The sequence below is a fragment of the Pelobates fuscus genome, chromosome 8 (genome assembly GCF_036172605.1).
Source record: "Pelobates fuscus isolate aPelFus1 chromosome 8, aPelFus1.pri, whole genome shotgun sequence".
Classification (NCBI taxonomy): domain Eukaryota; kingdom Metazoa; phylum Chordata; class Amphibia; order Anura; family Pelobatidae; genus Pelobates; species Pelobates fuscus.
Genome location: NC_086324.1, coordinates 89,979,549 through 90,001,561, shown reverse-complemented (window position 1 = coordinate 90,001,561; position 22,013 = coordinate 89,979,549). Strand labels below are relative to the sequence as shown.

General features: G+C 39.7%; 1 protein-coding gene across 2 annotated transcripts in view; it reads left to right on the top strand.

Annotated features, from left to right (window-relative positions):
• The window catches only part of LOC134571656 (uncharacterized), a 56,886-nt gene extending 53,745 nt beyond the window's left edge, over positions 1-3,141 (top strand). For both annotated transcript variants that reach the window (XM_063430141.1, XM_063430140.1), the window contains 2 exons: positions 1,544-1,602; positions 2,980-3,141. In XM_063430141.1, coding sequence (XP_063286211.1) covers positions 1,544-1,602; positions 2,980-3,100 — 180 coding nt within the window. In that variant the 3' untranslated portion in view covers positions 3,101-3,141. The remainder of the gene's footprint in view (positions 1-1,543; positions 1,603-2,979) is intronic.
• Positions 3,142-22,013: the final 18,872 nt, after the last annotated feature.

Genomic DNA, 22,013 nt, shown 5'->3' with positions numbered 1-22,013 from the left:
AGCCGGGCTTACAGCGAAGGGGTGCATCTTTCTCTAGGCCACCGGATCACCCAGATTTAGATGCCCCGTCTATCCGACCTGGAGCAGTCCGGTACATATATCGCTGCAGTTTGTCGGCAGGCCCTCCCGAGCACTGAAGTGATGCACGGGCAGCCCCCTGGGTGAGTATCCTGAGAGCCTCCTCACCTTCTCTCTGGAAAGGTAGGGGGTTGAGGGTAAGACCAGAGTCCAATGAACATAGGCCGAGAGCTAAGTACTTATAATTTGTAACTTGCAACTTGAAAACAGGAGACCGGAATAACCCCCTCGGTCATTGGGGGAGCGAGGCTGTAGTGTGATTTTCCCCAGCTGTCATTGCTGGTTGAAAGCGACAGGCATCTTCATGTTGAATGTTTCATCCAACATGGGCGAATGGTCTCCGTGCTCCATTAGTAGGCCGCAGGCTCATGTCTGCGAGTCGACCAGAGACCTAGGCATCTGCATAATTGCAGGGTTTTCAGCCTCCAACTGTTCTTCCCATAAAGCAGGGGTATTCCCCCATTCAAACACAGCCTTTTGAAGGGCAGAATTTCATGTTTTTTCGGGCTCAAGACCAGAGCTGCATTAGATGGCCTCCTGGCAGCTTGACGGTCCAATATGCTTAGATCGTTAATGTAATCTTCAACTTCTATAGAGTTTGTTTATTTTTTTATTTTTTTTATTATTAAAGGGCAACTGTTATTTCACAGAATTTTAAGAAATCTGTTTACGTATCCACTTTATTTAACAAAATATGTCTTTGGAAGGTGCATAAAAAGGTTTAAATGAAACTTTCTACGTCTTGTCATTTGCAGCATTTGCCTGGTATGAAATGGATTGTTCAATATTTTTAAATATTTAATATAAATGTAAAAATAAACAGAACATCATAATAAAAAGGTTAACATACACTACAGATGATTTTGAATGTTTTGAAAACCGAAGAAGATCTGGTTTCTCTAAAATACTCAAACTTGTAGCAATTTCTCCTGTAATACATAAACCTGTAACAAGTCAATGTATTTTATATAGTGCAAAGTGTTATATTTGTGTAAGTTGTTATATTCTACAACAGTGGTCATATGAATATTTAGAGAAATACCCACCCTCCGCTTAGAACTCACATGTCAACCTACAGGTACTGAAGCATTTTAACACCATATAAATAGTTTTTTGTTTTTTTTGTAATTTACATTTTAGTGGAACATCAAAAAAGCATAACAAACAATCAACAAAGATGTGCATTCCAAACCGTACAATTAATACAGAAAAGAGAGAAAGAAACAGTAGAGTATTGCACAAATAGAAGTCTTACAAACAGAACCTCAAAATCAGACTGAGAAGGCAGAAGGGATATTAAAAGACTGGAGATGAGAAATAGGTGTGACTCCACCAGGGGTACTTCAGAAGGCTTGTTCTATGGGAAAAATTATTTCGAATTTTTTATTGATTAATGTAAATAATCTAGAAATGCACACAATGTAATTATTTAATGCTGCTGGCTTTCCACCTTTCGTTTCTTTAGGATGCACCCTTAGAGGAAAAAGATGCTCCAGGTCACTTTCTCTCGTGGCTCGTGAATAGGTATTACTAGCTTCCTAAATTTTTAAATATATATATATATGCATAAAGCTTGGCACTCCCCTTTCTGTTATTGAAAAATCAATTTCATAACCTTGTGCTAACCGCGTTTAGTAAATAATTCCAATAATAAAGTAGGTGCATTCACGTTTTTTTTGTGAAAAAAATTAACTCCTTTTATTGCATGTGAGCAAAAATAGACACTCTGTCCCGATCGACGTTTCGACCCTAACCTGGGTCTTTTTCAAGATCAACAAGTGAAACAAACAAATGTACAATATATACAATACAGTATAAAGTGACTTACCAATCCAACTGTGACTTCGAGGTGTACCCGAACCCGGGAGTGTTCATGCGGGACACGTGACCCCCTGTGACGTGAGGGCGTGATGACGCCAAGGTACGTGCAGTCAGTTGCTAGGAAACCTCAAAACAACCGGCCTTTGTCATCAAGTGTAAAGTGCAGTGGAAAAAATGTGTGCAAAGTAAAGCTGCGAGCAGCATCTTACATGCAAGTAATAATTAGATTTAAAAGACAAGATATAGTGGAGAACCAGTTGTTAATATAATAATAAAAAAGACACAGTGGGTGGGCTCCTGTAACTATGTATTCCCCCAAATAAAAGAACGGAACTACAATCTTGTATACCAAGTAATAAACTCATTGTGGTTATCAACTTGCCATGGTATATATTATTATGCTTCCAAAGTTTCCTAAGTCACCTTGTGTAAAAGCATTAGTAAATATCATTGCAAATATATTTAAATAAAGCCACAAGCACAAAATAGAATGCATAAAGAAAACTGTATACAAATATAAGTAGGGTCGGCTACTGAGCTGATCCAATTAATATGTCTTTGCTTATATTGTAATAATGTTAAAAAAAATATGGTATATGGGACATAAAAGGAAAAAAATGGTAAATGCCTACCCAGTCTGTCTAATTGTATATAGTCTAGAGACTATAGCCACTGTATAATATTCTTATTCGTACTATAAATACATATGTTATAGGACAATCTGGCTGTCTAATGTAAAATAAAGATCCAGAAGTTGTTAACTCACCAGATCCTGTGTGTCCAAAACAGACGAAAGAAGGGCGACAAAAATCTAAAACAAAGGTTAAACGATGGACTTAATTTTTCATACGTGAAAACAGGAAAAGGAAAATTAGTTCTTTTTTTTTTTCACAAAAAAAAAAACCTGAGTGCACCTACTTTAGAAATAAATGTTTGAAATAAATGAAATAAATTTTGAGTAAGTTCATGGCAACATTTTGATGTTTAAGTGCATAATTTGTGTTTCTCTTTGCTCCAGATTACAGTTCTGTCATATATATTTGTTTTTTTAATTTATTTTTTAAATTTGTTTTTCTACAGAAACCCTGTTTATGTTTATCACATATCTGGCCGTTTTGACGTTGGAAACTTGGAGTCTTACATAACGTGTGACAAATATTTTCAGGAAAAGATAAAAAAATGTCCCAATTATCTTCAATGATCAGGAATTTAATAAATTCACATTGCAGCACAGCTGAAACACACAGAGCCAATATTAATCAGACACAGTATACTAATTTTTAAATCATTGTAATTACCTTGTAATTAAGCAAAAAAATAAAAGAATGAAGTGTGCTACATACAGGATATAGGACAGTGGAAGTTAGTGAATATATTTTAAAACTTAACTTTTATTAGACTCAATAAAAGAACATTCCCTAAATTAACTGTTATAGATAAAGCTCTCAGAATGAGAGAAAGAGACAAAATCTAAAACTGGAGGGAAGTTTATCACCTAAACATAGTATCTAAGAAACCGCAATAATGTGATAGCTCTAAAGTGATCCTTATCATCGGTACCTCCAAACTGTTGCCATTTTTAATGCTAGACCTATCTGTGCTTTCGAGGGCACCTAGTAAATCCCAGTCACTAACTCAGGCTAAAAACACTCCCTTCCTTCTAGAATATTATTAAAATGCTAGCTGAAAAGAGAATCCTATCAAAAAAGAAGTCTGATAGTTCTATCTGATATAAATGACTAATCTCATTATTCGATGGATATCTCTGAGCCCCTGGCATGCGTGTTTCACCAACAGGCTCATCAGAGGGCAACCGGTTAAGGTAAGTAACCAATAGTTATAGGAGGAAATCACCTTTGATTGATGTAATTCAAAATTGCAAACACCAATGCACTTTCTCGCATATTACTTAATTCAGTTGTGAATACCCAGTCGGAAAATTAGTTTAACAGCTGCTATCTGGGGGACAGTCAACTAAACTCTGTTCTCGAACTGCCGATAAATGAATATTTATCCAAATTAACTATATTTCTTGTATACAAAATTCATTATATAAAGCTACTATAGATGATCGTGGGCATTAAAAAAGAATGGTGATTAAGGCATTACAAACTTTTATTTCCCCTTATGCATAGATTTAAACGTATAAAACGGTAACAGTGATGAGATATCAACAGTAAAATAGTGGATTCTAAAAATTATATTCTCACGTCATTAGTGAATTGTTACTCATATTATTATATTGATGTTTTATCCTCCAGAGGAAGAAAGCACATTTGGAATAAAGGCATATTAAGACCATATTGTTTTTTTACGTTAAATGTATTCAATCCCAAATGATACATAGAACATTATTATGTAACTAAAACAAAGAAGTTATAGTCTTCACTAAAACCTGTATTTTGATCGAATTGTATCAAGTGAAATGAAACATCAAATGATAGTTAGGTCCCGATAATAATGTAAAGGAGGGCGAGACAGGAAGGCATTGCCATTCGTACACTTTGATATAGTTATATGAAATGACAGCTAGAATATTATAAAGATATCCTGTATAAACAGTAATGATCTACTTCTATGTGTCCCTCTAAATCCTTATCTTTTATGTGGTTTGTAAGTATACAAAAAGAGAGATGTTAAGTGCTAAACGAATGAGTCATTTTTTTCATATTAATTACAGAACTTATAGCCTACTACTCAGCCTACCACTCCCACTGGGCTGAAGGGGTTAAAACACTTACCTTTCACCAGCACCGGGCTCCCTTGGCACTGGGGAACTCTCCTCCTCCTGCCGACGTCAGTGCCAAATGCCCTTGGGCGGCAAGAGGCGCGCGCCCATTCAAACCGCCCATAGGAAAGCCTTTCTCAGTGCTTTCCTATGGACGTCCAGCGTCCTCTCACTGTGATTTTCACAGTAAGAAGCGCGGAAGCGCCTCTAGCGGCTATCAGTGAGACAGCCACTAGAGGCGGGATTATCCCAAGTGTAAACATAGCAGTTTCTCTATGAGCTAGATAATAGCAACACTCCTGAAGGGGATAACCCTAGTAGTTGATATGAGTTGTCTTACTAGAGATATATATATATATCTCATATATATATATATATATATATATATATATATATATATATTACACATTTTTCATTTGATTGAAACTTCATACTGATTTTGGAACTAGTGTTTCAATTGAGAGGGATCCATCAGTTCGAGACTCTGTCTCCACCGGGACTTAACGAAGAATTTAATTTCACACCTTTTATCTATCGCTAAACACCGAATTATGTGAAATCAAACATTACAATGTTATTGAATTTAATCAATTACTTCTATTGAATTATTAGCAAGTATAAGTTAAATTAAAAATATAGGGGGCGGGGCCGGGCGGCCATGCCAGCAGGCTGCATATCACAAGGGCTCCCCGAGGAATCGAAGGAACTCAAGGTATATACCCACCTTACCCGGCTTATACTGATCCGGGGGTCCATGGCAAGAAGCCCAGGAGTGTCCCGGTGTAGCTGGGGCGCCCGAAGTAGGGTGGCTCTAGGTCCTGGTGAGAGACTCTGGGGCTCGCAGATTGAGGCCTAGCCAGGAAGGGAGTGGGGCGGGCGGACGGCCGCTGCCTCGCTCTCCGCCCCGACAGCAACTATCATTTGCCTGGCGCCCTCCAGGTCCCGTTACCCCCCCCTGTGGGCCGGGGGGGTCATCGCGGCCCCCACCGGGTGGGCATCCGCTTCTGCATCTCACCTGGGCAGCCCGAAGCCGTGGGAGAAAGGCTACCACGCGGCCTCATCAAAATGGCCGCCGACCGCACTGCAAGTTTGCTGAATCGGTAATCCCTATGAGACACACACAATCTGAGCTGTAATCACAGGAGGTTCTTAAGGGCTCTTGAGCCCCCACAAATTGACACTGGCACATGCATGCTGACAGGCAAAAACCACCACAGCCAGCACTTCTTCCACGTACTCGAGCCAAAGCGGCAATACCCGAAGCGCACCCCGAGCCACATCTGACCGAGCAAGCCCCATCCACGATCAGAGCTGGAAGAAGAAACAGAAAGCAACCACAACCACTGACCGCACGGTGCTACAGCCCTCGACTGCACACCAAGGCTTACAAGGCACGGCACTCAAACATGCCCATCAACTGGGAAGCTATGGCGGGACTATAGGATCTCGTAGGGTAATCTCCAAGAACTCTCCCCACACCTAGGCATGGACTATGAACACGCTTTGCGTTCAGATGGAGCTGGTGGTGACCCCAGACGTTCACGATATGAAGCATAATGCACAGTATGCACTGACTAACATACACAACCTCTGCATATAACCTTGTATATAGTTATTTTTTACTTAAGTTTAATGCGGAATGAGGGAGATAGCGGAATGTGTGATGCTCTGCCTGGTGGCAACCTGCTTTAATGCTAAGCTGGAAACCGAAATATAACTGCATACTCTTTAGTCTGCACTGTGTAATCTATCATAACGTTAACTAATGACTTACCTACAGCATGTTAGGCTGTTACTGACCGAAACGTATGTCCCTCGCTTCAGTATAGTCATGCATAACCGTGTCAATGACACTATAGCGGTGACACTTAACACAGAATCAACCTTAAGCTACTGTTACTAATCAACAAATAATTCATTCGACTTGGAAGTCCCTGGAGTGCTATCTTGTACTTTTGACATATATATATATATATATATATATACACATTTTTCTATTGATTGGAACTTCATATTGATTTTGGAAATAGTGTTTCAACTATCCTGACATTTAATCATATTGGAATTGTAACGCCAGGGAGACGTCTTTAGGGTCGATTAGGGTATGTTAGACGAATAAGTTGCCGTGCCACAAATCTACATTATTGGTGGATAGACTATAAGATGGGGATGTATGTGCAAAGTAGCCCATGTGATGCTTCTCTTTCAATGTACACCAAACCGTTTTTGGCTTTTCACATAGAATTACATTGCCACTGGTCTGTAAAGTATGTGAACATGTTTTTATGTATAATTGCAAAACCTAATTCCTATCTGATCTAATTAAATCTATTTAAGTAAGGTACATCTGACAAATACAGTTCTGTATCATGAGTTCATACCTACGGAGTAGTAGGCTACAAGTTCTGTAATTTATATGCAGAAAAGAACTCATTAGTTTAGCACTTAACATCTCTCATTTTGTATACTTACAAACCACAAAAAATATAAGGATTTATAGCGACACATAAGTATATCATTACTGTTTTTACAGCATATCTTTATAATATCCTGGCTGTCATTTGAAATAACTATATCAAAGTGTACGAATCGCAATGCCTTCCTGTCTCTCTCCCTCCTTTTTATTATGATCGGACCCAACTATCATTTGATGTTTCATTTCACTTGATACCATCTGATCAAAACACAGGTTTTAGTGAAGACTATAACCTCTTTGTTTTAGTTACATATCAATGTTCTATGTATCATTTGGGATGGAATACATTTAACATAAAAACCAATATGGTCTTAATGTGCCTTTTATACCAAATGTGCTTTCTTCCTCTGGAGGATAAAACATCAATATAATATGAGTAACAATTCACTAATGACGTGAGAATATAATTTTTATAATGCACTATTTTAGTGTTGATATCTCATCACCGTTACTGTTTCATACATGTTTAAATCTATGCATTAGGGGAAATAAAAGTTTGTAATCTGAATGTGTCTTTCCTGGTTAAATACTTTGTTGTTATTATTAATGCCTTAATAACCATTCTTTATTAATGCCCACGATCATCAGCTTTATATAAATTATAGAATTTTGTATACAAGAAATATTGTTAGTTTGGATAAACATTAATTTGTCGGCAGTTTCTGAATAGAGTTTAGTTTACTGTCCCCCTGATAGCAGCTGTTGAACTAATTTTTTCGACTGGGTACCCACAATTGAATTACGTCATATGCGAGAAAGTGGATTGGTGGTTGCAATTTTGAATTGCACCAATCAAAGGTGATTTCTTCATATAACTATTGGTTACTTACTTTAAACGGTTCCCCTCTGATGAGCCTGTTGGAGAAACGTGCGCATCAAGAGCTCTGAGATATCCATCGATATCCATTGAATAATGAGATGACGCTATCAGACTTCTTTTTCGATAGGATTCTCTTTTCTTTTCAGCTAGCATTTTAATAATAATCTAGGAGGAAGGGAGTGTTTTTAGCCTGAGTTAGTGACTGGCATTTACTAGGTGCCCTCAAAGGCACAGATAGGTCTGGTATTACAATAGCAACAGTTTAGAGGTACCGTATCTCTATATATTTTTCAATTATAAGGATCACTTATCTCATTATTTTGATTAGATAATATCTCTCTCTCTCTCTCTCCCTCTCTCTCTCTCTCTCTCTATCTATCTTTATTTATTTTTTTTGTTTTACTGACCCTTGCTGTTTCTTAGATATTATGTTTAGGTGATAAACCTCCCTCAATTTTTATATTCTGTCTCTTTTTCATTCTGAGAGCTTTATCTAGAACAGTTATTTTAGAGAATGTTCTTTCATTGAGTCTAATAAAAGTTAAGTTTTAAAATCTATTCACTAACTTCCACGGTCCTATATCCTGTATGTAGCACACTTCATTCTTCTTTGCTTGTTTCAACTACTCGGGTTATCTCCTTCAGGAGTGTTGCTATTATCTAGTTCATCTCTCATCTTTTTTGTTACTTTGTAATTAGATTCATGATGTACACTCTGTAAATACAGTCTTTGAAATACAATTGTTCAGAAATGTTTTTCCATAACTTTTTTTTCACTATAAATGTAAAGTCAAACTGGAGGTCCTTTACATTGAGAAAACTGGGTGTCTATCACGGGTTCACAAAAGGATCAGTCTAGTCTTATCCAGTAATGTTTATTAGTACATATATTGACAAATTGTAAACCGAGTGGAGGGCATTGGGCAGAAGATGCCAACAAATCTAGTGCTACAATGGAACTTCCATATATACATCTGCCTAAGTACCGTATATACTCGTGTATAAGTCGATCTCATGTATAAGTCGAGTGCAGTTTTGTGACCAACAATTGTGAAATATGCTATGTCTCGTGGATAAGTCGAGGGTAAAATTTTGTCAGATTTTACCTAGGTAAGATCCTGGAACAATCAAACATGTCAGCTAAAAACTGGATTTAAAAAAATCAGCAATCATGAACATGAACATTCAATTTATTAACTGTAACAAATTCCTTAAACTTATTACATGGACTTTTTATTTATGCCCTCCAAAATAGCACAAACATTGTTTGGCCTATACAAATCCTTCAAACTCTGACTCGTCATCGTCAGAATGTCCGAATAAATCACGACATTGTTCTTCGGTGATGCCATCAGCGTAAACGTCGTCTTCGCTGTCGTCATCTGTTGAATTGGTATATGAAGCCGATTCATCTTTCTCTTCATAGATGGCGTCGTCCTCTGATCCATCCATAACATTACTAATTCCGCATTTCAGGAATGACTTCTTGATCATTTCTGGTGATATTGAATCCCAAGCATCCTTTACCCATTTCGTTATCAAATCAATGTCTGGTTTCATCAAGTTTCCTCCTTTCGTTAACTTTGCTTGTCCAGAACACATCCATTGTTGCCACATATTGCGCAATCGGTCCTTTAAAGGCTTTTTGAGACAGACATCCAATTGCTGGAGCATTGATGTTAGGCCGCCTGGAATCACTGCTAACGTGGTTGCCATTTTCTTTGCTTCGTCCTTCACATTATATGCGCATGGAACATATCCCACACCAATAACGACGGACATTTTCTTAGCGCTGCGCACATTGCGCAGCCACAACTTTGTACCCTCCTCATCCATCCAGCCTTTAGGGTGAACACGAACAGTTACTTCTTTGGCATTGTTTTCCTCTTGAATATTATCGGGCGCAGTTTAGTGCCATCTGCCAGGCAAGACAGTACAACAGTGAAATGTGACTTTTCATGACCGGTTGTTTTTATAAGTACAGTTTTTTCTCCAATGCTTGCTACAGTTCAATTGCCAGGCATATCAAATGTCATCGGAGTTTTGTCCCTATTACCAATGTTATTCAGAGTGAAACCATTCTTTTTTCTCTGTTTGATAATGAATTTGTGGAATGACATGACCTTTTCGTCCAGCTCTTTAGGCAGCTTCTGAGTGATCTTTCACTGACAGAAACACACACACTCACTGACAGAAACACACACACACACACTCACTGACAGAAACACTCACTGACAGAAACACACACTGACAAACAAACATACACACTGACACAAACTCACTAGATTATGAACACTTTTTAAAAAAAATAAATTAAACAAATGTGTGTACCAGTGGCCAGCCTTCTCTATTTACAACACTTGGCCGCTGGGATATGATGTCATGTATCACAGCAGCCCTTAACATAATGTGAGCTGAATGGCTGCAGCTCACATCCCCTCATTTGGCCGGCGCATCTGGAGGGGTAAGAGAGTGACCGGCGGGAGAGTGGTTTTATGTGCTCCCGCCGATCCCACGGACATCAATGTCCCGCCCCCCTCCCTCCCTCTCCCTCTCGCTACCCTGATTATGCCGCCGCCACCCTCCTTCAGTTCGTGCTTTCTGACAGCTGCACAGTCAGAAAGCACGAAAGTGAGTATGCCGCCGGACCGGCTAGGCGGCCGCCAAGTCCAGCGGCACCACTTTGATGCGGCCATCCCCCCTCACGCCCGTGTATAAGTCGAGTCTGCAAGATAACATTACGTTTTCAGGTAATATTTCTCGACCTATACACGGGTATATACGGTAGTTTAAACACATGATGTAACAAAAAGGTAAAAAAAAACTGGGAAACATCCATTATCCAATCTTGTAGGGGAAAACAAATCTTCTATTTGATGCCTCATCCATAGTCTTGAAAAAGAGGTAAAAAAATAAATGTTAAGCTATATCCTAAACATGCATTTTAAATCATCTAAGGCTACAAAAAAGCACAAAGGTTATAAAAAAATGGAAATTTGTTCACACCTCAATACATTATTATTATTATTATTATTATTACTGGTATTTATATAGCGCCAGCATATTCCATAGCGCTTTACAATATTATCAGAGGGGAGATTTAACAATAAATGAGACAATTAAAAAAACTTACAGGAATGATAGGTTGAAGAGGGCACTGCTCAAACAAGCTTACAGTTTATAGGATGTGTCGTGTAAAACCCAACAGGACAGGAGGTAGCAATCAAACAAGGTGGAGTGAAGCAGAGCCTGAGGAGAGCATAGAGTGCTAGGAGCGAGCAAGGGACAGGTATGTAAGGTAGAGGTTACTCTGGGAGGCCATAAGCTTTCCTAAATAGATGGGTTTTGAGGCACTTTTTAAATGATTGAAGACTAGGGGTGAGCTTGATGGTCGTAGGCAGGCTATTCCAAAGGATAGGAGTCACCTGCGAGAAGTTCTGCAAGCGTGAGTAGGCTGTACAGGTGCGAGCAGCAGACAGGAGAAGGTCATGGGTAGAGTGGAGAGACAGAAGAGAGTAAGGGGGGGGGGGGGGGTGACTGAGTTTTGTCATGTCTAGGGCAGCACAAAACCAGGATACACCACTGCCTACAAGCACTCTCAAATAACATGGGTGGCTCAATGAGTAGCCTGGGTTTTCTCTATCTCATGATCATGTGGGCTTATCATAATTAGATAGAAACCAGAAGGCACCCTTAACCTTTCTTCTTCTCCATTTGCAACGGGGTGAATGGTAAATAATACCATTAGAGACATATGGAAGATTATTTAAAAGTAGGTTTGTTTTGCAGCCACTTACCCTGGGAATTTTGCCGTCATTGAGTCGACCATGACACTTCTAGAGTCAAATTTGAGGTCATCTGTCCGACAGCTCAAACTAGGACGAATTTGGGTCATGCAACAGGACAATGATCCAAAGCAAATCTGCAACAGAATGGCTGTAAAAGTAAAGAATCAAGGTGTTGCAATGGCCCAGTCCAAACCTCAACCCAACTGAATTGTTGTGGCAGGACCTTAAAAAGCTGTGCATACACAAATACCAAAAAACCTCAATGAACTGAAGCTATGTTGTAAAGAAGAATTCCTCCACAATGATGAGAGAGTCTGATAAAGTCATACAGAAAACAACTATTTCAAGTTATTACTGCTAAAGGTGGCTCTACAAGCTATTGAATCATAAGGTGTAATTCGTTTTTCACGGTGTCTCCACTTTTTTTTGTAAATGTGTTTTTATTAGCATTATCATTTTATGTTAACAGTGAGACTTGCAGGTCTCTCCAAGCGTATATTTGACATTTACAGTGAGACTCGCAGGTCTCGTCGAGAACATTGTAAGTAGGGCACAACGTGTGGTCAGATATGTACCAATGTCTTCAGAGTATGGGTCCGCGGCTCTAATGAGGTTAGCAGGAGAAAATAGGGGGGGGGGGGGGGAGTGGGGAAGGGAGCAGATCGGAGAGAGGGGGGGGGGATACAGGCAGTGTAGGGAAACGAGTAGGTAGGGTGGCGGAGTCAGTCATGGGCGTTAGTTCCGTCAGGTGGGTCCTCTACATCCAGGTGGGTGGCGAAGTCTGCCTGTGTACGGTGTCTCCACTTTTGCTTTATTTTTGTTAAATCAGGACACGGTGTAATATGTTGTATGTTGTTGTTCATCTCAGGTTGTATTTAAGACCTGCTTAGAAACAGATTATTGTTATTATGTACTTATACATGAAACCTAGAATTCTAAGAGGGTGTGCTTTCTTTTTCCAATGACCATACAATGGAAGCAAACGGACAATTCAGGATTCTTGAAAATTGGTACTGAGGTGCCTTCTGATGTGTAACCAGCAGATGGCACAGGAACTCAATATTCAGATATTCTAGCCCGTATGTCACCCTCCCTCCATTTTTCTTGTATCTGCATCAAAAGAAAGAACTGGGTTTGTGTCACTAGAGTACACACAGGTGGATCTGGCAAAGTCTCAAGGATTCATACAAGAAGGACATTGTTTATTTTGTAAAATTGGAGTGAAGGGTGAGGGCTTATAAATAATTGGAAATATTTTAGCCATTTTATCCTAAACCATAATGCCTGTGAGCAGTGCAGGTTTGATCTGGGGCTGATCTGGGGAGCTAGAAGCACTAGAAATTTCATGTTCTAAGTTTACCTATCTCTTAACGCCAATGCACGGAGTTGCTGAATTTGTGCCAGACTGCCAGTTATGTAGCATAATAATAGTGGAAGTGTGGCAGACCCAAGCATCGCTCTTTTATTGGGTATGTATAAAGTTGTTCTGACTCTCAGGTGTTTACCTAATCAAATAAAATGATCAAGCTTTGATTGTAAACTCTTAAAATCTATAATAGACCATTCCATTTTCATAGTTTTCCGTGAAATCACGGGTGCAAATTCATTTTTACTGATGCATTTTTTCACCATATGTATGAAGGGAGAGTAGTTCAATGCATATAATCAGGAGAGATTTGCCCACGTATAGTAAATGAGAGTCTTGAAAGTGGAAGGGATATTTTGTCAGAATTAAATCAACGATGTGGTCAGGGAGATTTAGAGGTAAAGCTTTAATTTTATCTATATTTAGTTTGTATCTAGACAGTTGGGTAGGATTCCAATAAAGACATTAGATGAGGAGGGTGAATTAGCAGTTATTAATAAGATGTCAGCTTAAGGTGCTATCATATTCCTGATCAGAAATAGATATGCATATGATATTTGGGTATTTCATGACAGCCTTTAATAGCGGTTCTAAATATTAGGCAAATAAAAAGGGGCAACCCTGTCTGTTACCATTATAAATGGGAATGCCAGTAGAACATCAATGAATTGCTCTGGAAATTCAAACTAGTGTAATGTGTTAAACAGGAAAGGCCACAACAATCAATCAGCATCTAGGGAATGTAATAGAGTTGGAATGGGTTTATGATTAACATTCCAAATTAAGTCATAGCATCTAAGAATGTTTTCACAAGTTGGAAGAAGTCCCCCTTGTTAAGTTTGTTCTAGTTTCATAAGAAAGGGTTGAAGTCTACATGCTAATAATTTGGTGAATAGTATATTAACATATAGTAAGGACATAGTAATTATATTGAAAACCAAAAGAGCTGACAAGTTTATTAAGGGATGCAGTATAGATCGAGAACAGTAGGGGGCCAAGGACTGTTGGTGGGGAACACCAACAGAGAGGGGTTGGGGAGAAGAGACAGAGGAGCCAGAGAAAGAAACGCTGAAAAGAGGAGCACCAGAAGAGTGGAATATTTCGTAGAATGAGAATATGGAGGATGAGAAGAAGCTGTTGATGTTCAACAGCAGCAGAAAGGTCAAAGAGAATTAGGATAGTGACCGCAAGATTTTGCAGCAATAAGATCATTGGATACTTTTGTCACAGCTGTTTCCACAGAGTGATGAGCGTGAAAATCAGACTGAAGAGGGTCAAACAGAGAATTGGGTTTGAGAAATACTTTCAATCTCTCATACACAACTTTCTCAAGGTACTTGGACTCAAAAGATTGTAGCGAGATGGGCAGTAGTTGGGTGGGGAGGTAGGGTCAATGTGGGCTTTTTCAGAATTTGAGTTACAGTTGCATGCTTGAAGTGTGATGGATAAATGCCAGAGGAGAGGGATAGCAAGAGATGGAGACAGAGTGTGGATGAGATGTGAGGGGAAAGGATCAAGGGAACAGGTGGTGGGACAGGAGGACAAGACATAAGCAGAAGCCTCTTCTGCTGCAGCGGTTATGAATAAACATTGGCATTGGTAGGGTATTGAAGTAAAATTAACTTTTGCAGAGGAAAGAGCCAAGCTGTAGGAGTGCAGCATAAATTTGTAATGGAGAAAGTCAGATGCATAGTGAGACTTTCTCCAGCAATGTTCAGCAGTTCTGGAAAATGTTTGGACATATTGGGTCAGCTTGGTATGCCAAGGTTGGTTGCAGAGCTAGGGAAGGTGAGGTTTGAAATAGGTAAAAGGAGAGCCTGGAGGTTGGTTGTTTGCTGTTGGTCAAGACCGTGGAGGTTTCTGCGAGATTGATGTGCTGAGGGTGGCGTAATTTAAGTATGGGGTAAGGCAATGTCAAAGGTCAGCAGATGGTGGTCAGATAGAGGAAAAGGAACCTTGGAGAAATTAGAGGCAGTACAGAGATTGGTGAAGACAAGGTCAAGAGTATTTCTGGCTGTATGGGTTGCTGAATTAGTACATTGCATGAGAGCAGACGAGACTCATCAGTGAAGTTATGCCAGGAATCTGGGAACCTGAACACACAGACAGAATCACAAACAAGAATATTTGTAATACCGGTCCTTAGAATGGCTGGGTTATACAAATAAGCAGAGTCACTATACAAGCCGAGGTCAAAGGATTACAGAGGTAAGGAAAAACGATGTAACGAGCCGTGGTCTATGGATTAGAGAGAGCAGGATAAACAAGAGGCAAGAGCTGGTCAAGGTACCAAACAACTAAACAGAAGGAACGCGCTATTGGGCTGCCAAGAAACCACAACAGGGCAACAAGGAATTGTGGAGTACATGTCTACAAAAACTATCTGTGATTGGATGCAAGTCGGTTGGAGTTTACCACTATTCGAGGGGGGTACCTGGCCCTCCTACATTCATCCCTGACATCATTGGCATGCACGGAATCCCGTTAAAAATGGTCCAAAAATGAGAATTACCTAAAATTAACTAATTAATTAAGATAGACATTCTTACCAATACCTAGTTTGCCCTTAATAACTAAACCAGATAACGAAATTCAGGCAGATAAATTAGGAATGAATCTACAGAAGTATAAAGTTTGAGAGGGTCATAGCAAAATGAAGTGAAAGGGAAAGGAAGGGATGGAAAGTATCCATGTAAAGCACAAGAAAGCAAGATATGAAAGAGGCATATCTAGCTATGGAGGTTTAGTCAGGTATAACTTTTAACAGTAAAAAGCAAATTCTCAACAATTATTGTAGTATCTCACAAGTGGCGTAAATAGCAATACAAAATATACTGTAAGTAGTCTTGAAAAACAAACAAAAAACATGCTTGGTCAATAACAAAAACACATATCTGGAATAGATCAACTAATTGAAGATCTGGTAGTATATTATGAAAGTATCAATCTCTGAGCTTGATGCAGGGTACATGTCCCTCCATAGGAGACTATAGAAATCCCTCTGTCAGAGAAAAGAAGATACAATATCACTGTAGAAAAATGTTTGATCATGTTGATGGTTTGGAGGACATTGACTATTTGGAGAAGTGTATCTCTTCGTCACTAGATGTGATTGGTTCCAGAGGCAGGGGATCAGACTTGTCAGTACGTGAGTGTCACATGGTCATACTCCAACTTACAGGAAATGCAAATCCCACAAACATAAGATTGGCCAGACTTAATGTTAATGAAGGTAAGACAAGATCAGAAATAGCCAAGGTCAGGAATATAGAAATTCGGATAAATGAAATAACAAGCCGGGTAAGGATACCAGAAATACACTAATTCAAATTCAAGCCAAGGTCAATATCAGAATGTATAGAGAGAGACTTATTCAGATAAATGAAAATAGCAAACCGGGTAAGGATACCTGAACGGATACCAGAAATAGACTAAGTCAAATACAAGCCAAGGTCAATATCAGAATATATCGAGAGAGACTTACTATAGGCACTAATGTGTATCAAGGCAGAAACCACGATAGGACAATGAACAAGGGCCCAAATTAACTTTAGATAGGCTAACACACTTTCTGATTGGTCCACATCATCTCTGCAACTTCAAATTGATTGAATATTGGGTCACCTACATGACATGGTCATGGTCACTTTCAGGACGGGTATGATATCACAACATTTGAATACATAAAATACATACCATTCAAGCAGGCAGCATCTAAAATACTACAGGGAAGAAATGGCTGTGTGGATTCGAGGAGGGAGAGGGAGCTGTTTGCCGGGCCGAATGATAAGTATGAAATATTCCATGTTCCATGTGGAGAGCAGTTCGGGTGCCTGAAGCAGGTACATTTGTGACATTAAGGATGTTTGAAGTTTCAGTCCCAAAGCAAAGGATTCAGCTTAAAATATGATGATAGAATATTGAACTTGTTATTGTGCGGGCCATTATCTTACAGTGGTCAATTGCTGTAAATCACAACACTTCTTCAAAGATGCTGGGAAAAGGTCTTAATAAAAGGCTAAGGTGGTATTATGAATACCAGTGAGTTAATTTGAGCAACAGCCATTAGCTGTGAGAAGTAAAGTAGAGGCACTATTACATCTCTTGACGCAGCATTGTTAAGATCATGAGTGTAATGCCAAGTGTGCCCAATCGATTACTCCGGGGAGGATGTATCTGGCAGTAGAGACAGAAAAACTTCCAGAAGAGTCAGCAACAGTCATTCGACTGCAACAGTTTCAGGTAGGTCCTTGATGTCTATGTAATAATGTATAGTGTATTCAAATGGCAGGACATGTTTAGAAAGGGAGGTAATTGTAGCTTTGTAAAAGTCAACCCCTTCCACTTCTTCATCCACGTTGGTCTCAATCTATCAATCTAGGTTCAAAGATTCAACATCTGGCAGTCAAAAAAGAGCGATGCCACACATTAAATTGATCCTTTCATTTTCCTTGAACCGCTCATGGTTAAAAATTATTAGCGGTGACAGAGGATGCAATCCTGAAGTAAGTTCATTTGATATCTGAAAGAATAGAGCTTTATGTAACTATTGTAGCATCTAAGAGTGACAGAGCACCGGATTTATGTATCAGACTCCACCTCCCATACAAAATTTTCAATGTAAAGATGTGACCAATGAAGTAAAATGAATAAACATTTGCGCAAGCCATCATGATTTTCACAGCTCATAATTCCCCTAAAAATGCATGGATGATACTATACAATATTTAGTGCCATTTTTCATGTTATCGGTTGGAGACCCAATTAGTATATAACAAGCCAAATTAGGGTGAGCCAAGATAGTTTTCATGAAAAGCTTGGCTCCTTATTCAGAATTTCCCAATGAAATGCATGGATGTTTAGGTACCAGGTTTGGTTCCGAACTTTGCAGTTAATATCACTTAGCACAGGCCAGAGTGAACCTTTTCCAAATGGCCAATTAGTAGAAAACAGTTTCAATTTGGGCGAGCCAAGGTGACTTGAATAAGTAACCAAAGAAAAGCTTGGTTACTTATTCAAAGGCTTACTTCAGTTTCAACTGTGGGATTGGGTTTTAGAACAAAGGTGGATCTGTCTATGGGTCTCCCTTTATTCCTCCACTGTCAGGTAGGAGTGTAAAATAAGACTAAATAAAGTAATTATCGCAATAAAAGAAAGGGTGGATATGTCAAGTGTCCATACCTGCCACTGCCTATTGCTGCGGATAAGGGCTATTGAATACATAGGGACAATTTGCCATTTACCCCCCCTCTCCCCTCCAATGTGCACTGGGAGGTACCTATGATAATCCAGGTTACCTACCTTACTTAACTATTGATGTCTTCTTTCTTCTAAAGTTTTCTTTTTTTCAACACCCAACAAAAAGCCAGATAGAAAAATTATTACATTGCGACTGTAACGTAAAAATACAAAAGACCCAAAGCACAAACAGACTCCACCTCCCATACAACATTTTCAATGTAAAGATGTGACCAATGAAGTAAATTGAATAAATATTTGAGCAAGCCATCATGATTTTTCACAGTTCATAATTTAAAATAAGAACTGCAAAACCCCAATAGATATGTCTGGAGAGGAAATGGAATGTTCAAGCAGTTATAGAACAAGTTACTCTTATGACATCACAGAATGGTAGAGGAGATTTTTATAATCAATGTAAAAGTGTTCCTACAAATAAATACCCTTTAGCCTGTCTATGAATCTCTCTGTTCCTCCACTTTATTTCTCTGTTCCTATAACTTCCTCAAATTATATTTCTCCTGTAATCATATTTCAAAGAGTTATATTGAGTAAAGAGAAAATGTGATACAAATTGAAAACTAAACTGCAAAATCTTATTTGAAAACTCTCAAGGCTAATGATTTTTATATCCTATTCTGTCCTCTTGGTTTAAAAATTGAAAATCTGTTGTCAGCTAAGTACAATTCACTAATTTATTAAATACCTAGTAATCCTCGGGTTCCCAACTGGGGTTCTATTTCTACCAATCCAATTTGATCAAAACATACTCTACCTGTCTGCTAGTCTGTTTGTCTGCCTCTGTCTCTCTCTAAGCTATGCTTCCAGATTGTGTACTTCGACTTTAAAGGGTTACCTCCAGAACCACGATCACTTCACTGATTTGAAGTGGTCATGGCATCAGCAGGGCAGGACTGGCCCACTGGGATACCGGGAAATTTTCCGGTGGGCCAAACAGCTGGTGTGGCCGCAATTAGGCTGCTGGTGGCCGGAGGGAGACCTGTGCTGTCTTTGCTCTGCTCCACCATCCTCGCGCGCTACTTAATGAGACCGGGGACAGAATATGATGTCATATTCCTGGCCCCGGTCTCATTAAGCTGCGCGCTGGAGAGCAGAGAAGAGACAGCACAGCTCCCTATACGCACAGCCAGCTTGATGCTCTCAGCCAATCCAATCAGCATCTCCTCATAGAGATGCATTAAATCAATGTATCTCTATGGGGAATGTTCAGCGCCTCCATGCAAAGCGCTGAACATTCAGCACTGACACAGGAAGCACCTCTAGTGACCGTCTGAGTGACTGTCACTAGAGGTGTCACTAGAAAGCAATATAAACACTGCCTTTTCTATGAAAAGTCAGTGTTTACATTGAAAAATCCTGCAGGGACAGGCTATAGACACCAGAATCACTGCATTAAGCTGTGTGTGCCTGCTAGTAAGTGAGCTTGTGTGTTTGTGTGCCTGCTAGTGAGTGAGCTTGTGTGTCTGTGCCTGCTTGTGTGTGTGTGTGTCTGCTAGTGAGTTAGCTTGTGTGTGTGTGGGCCTGCTAGTGAGTGTGCTTGTGTGTGTACGTGTATCATTGGTTATAGCTCTACTAATTGGTGCATACCGCTCATTAATTCTGTCAGAGTGTATTAGAACAGTTTAATAAAGCCTGAGGTTCTCCACTACATATATAACCAGATCCCTCTAAAGCAAGGTTTTAGAAGCATATAATCATATCTGTTCCATTGTAGGTATGGCATTGTGCCAATGACTCGTTCACAGGAAAAAGTAAAGGGTGGCCACAGAATATCTAGATCATGTTTTTACAAACTTTTCTCTAGGGAGCATGTGTGTATCAGTGAGCATTTGTGTGACAGTGAGCTTGTCTGTAGTGATCTTGCGTGTGTCAGTGAGCTTGTCTGTAAGAAGCATGTGTGTATCAGTGAGCTTTTCTGTAGTGACGTGTGTGTGTGTGACAGTGAGCTTGTCTGTAGAAAGCTTGTGCGTGTCAGAGTTTGTCTGTACTACATCTGTGTGTATACCAATAAACTTGTCTGTGTGTGTCTAGATTCATACATCAGAGATACCACACATCTGCTACAACTCATTCCAGAAATAAACTGGACACAAGACTGTATTCTGGTGAGTCTGGACGTATACCAACATCCCTTATCACGTCGCCCATCATGCAGTCCAATATTTTTTAGGTCTATTTAATGAGATGAACCAAGGCCAGCAATGTTTCATTTTGGATTGCACTAATTTTGTGTTAACTCATAATTATTTTTTATTTGAGAAACTATTTTATTTGCAATGTACAGAAATGGCTATAGGTACTAAACTAGCACCATCATATGCGAATCTTACCATGGAGTGGTGGGAGAGTAGATATATCTGGGAAAACAATCCTTTTCATAAAAACCTAATTTTTTACAAAAGATTTATCGATGACATCATACTGGTATGGCATGGAAGTGAAGAAGATCTCCTCAAATTTGTAACACATACTAATTCTAATTATATGAATTTAAACTTCACATATGAAGCAAGTAGAGACAGCATCACATTTCTGGATCTCAATATCTTCCAGGATGAGGAAGGCCATCTCCAAACTAGGAATCATCGAAAGCAGGTAGATTGGAATGGCTACCTCGATGCAAGAAGTGGCCACCACCCCAAATGGATTAGGAATATACCAAAAAGCCAATATATGAGGATCAAGAGGAACTGTAGTAGACCACAGAAACTTAATGAAGAGTTCAAGATTCTCACTTCACGATTCGTGCAGAAACATTACCAATATAGGCATCTCTGCTCTGTTCAGGAAGAAATTAACAATTTGGATTGGGAAGACCTAACATACCCCCCAAAATCCGGGGGAATAATCTATACATCTATAAATTTTTATGTTGTCTATATTTAAAAAAGAAAAAATCCCTGGTGCCCAGTCTCCCAAAGCTCCACCACCTGAACCCACCATGACCCACTCACTCACCTAGAGCCTGACACACCCATATACCTATACAGCACTGACACACCCATATACCTATCTTGTTGACATACACATTCTCATTGAATGCCTTATCACAAAAAAATCAAAATGTGTGCAAACCTCAAAATGTTGTATTACTTGAACAGGTATTCAAGACCTTATGCTTACAATTCTGAAGCCCCTGCTGCCGGACGTGCTGAACAGCCACTGTAACATTGAGAGGGCCTGTGTGCCTTACGCATCCGGAGAGCAAATGCTACTTTCCCGAGGAATGTTGTAATTAGATTTCTCCACTTCCAGACAAAGGAGGCCCTGCTTCAAAAGAGCAGGGAAGGGCCCACTAAACATGCAGGCGCAGATATTTTCCTGTACCAAGATCTGGAGCCCAGCACCCTCCAGCACCGCACAGAATGGATGCCCATAACTGAAGCTCTGCGCTGGGCTGCAATATGCCTGGGACTGCCCTTTTAAGTTGCTGGTGTTCTGGGATGGTCGTGTGCATGTTCTCTCACCCGATGGAGACAGTGGCGTCACTGGGGGGGGGGGGGGGCAGAGGGGGCCATGGGCCCCCCTACATTATTTAGTGCCTCCCCAATTCAAATTAAAGTCGGGAGCTCTGTGTCTCCCTTCTCACGCTGCAGCAGCACTGTAACTGGTGGACTTTTCCCACATGCGGCCTGTGTGCTGGGAGGACTTCCTCCAGGATCACAGAGAGCAGCGCA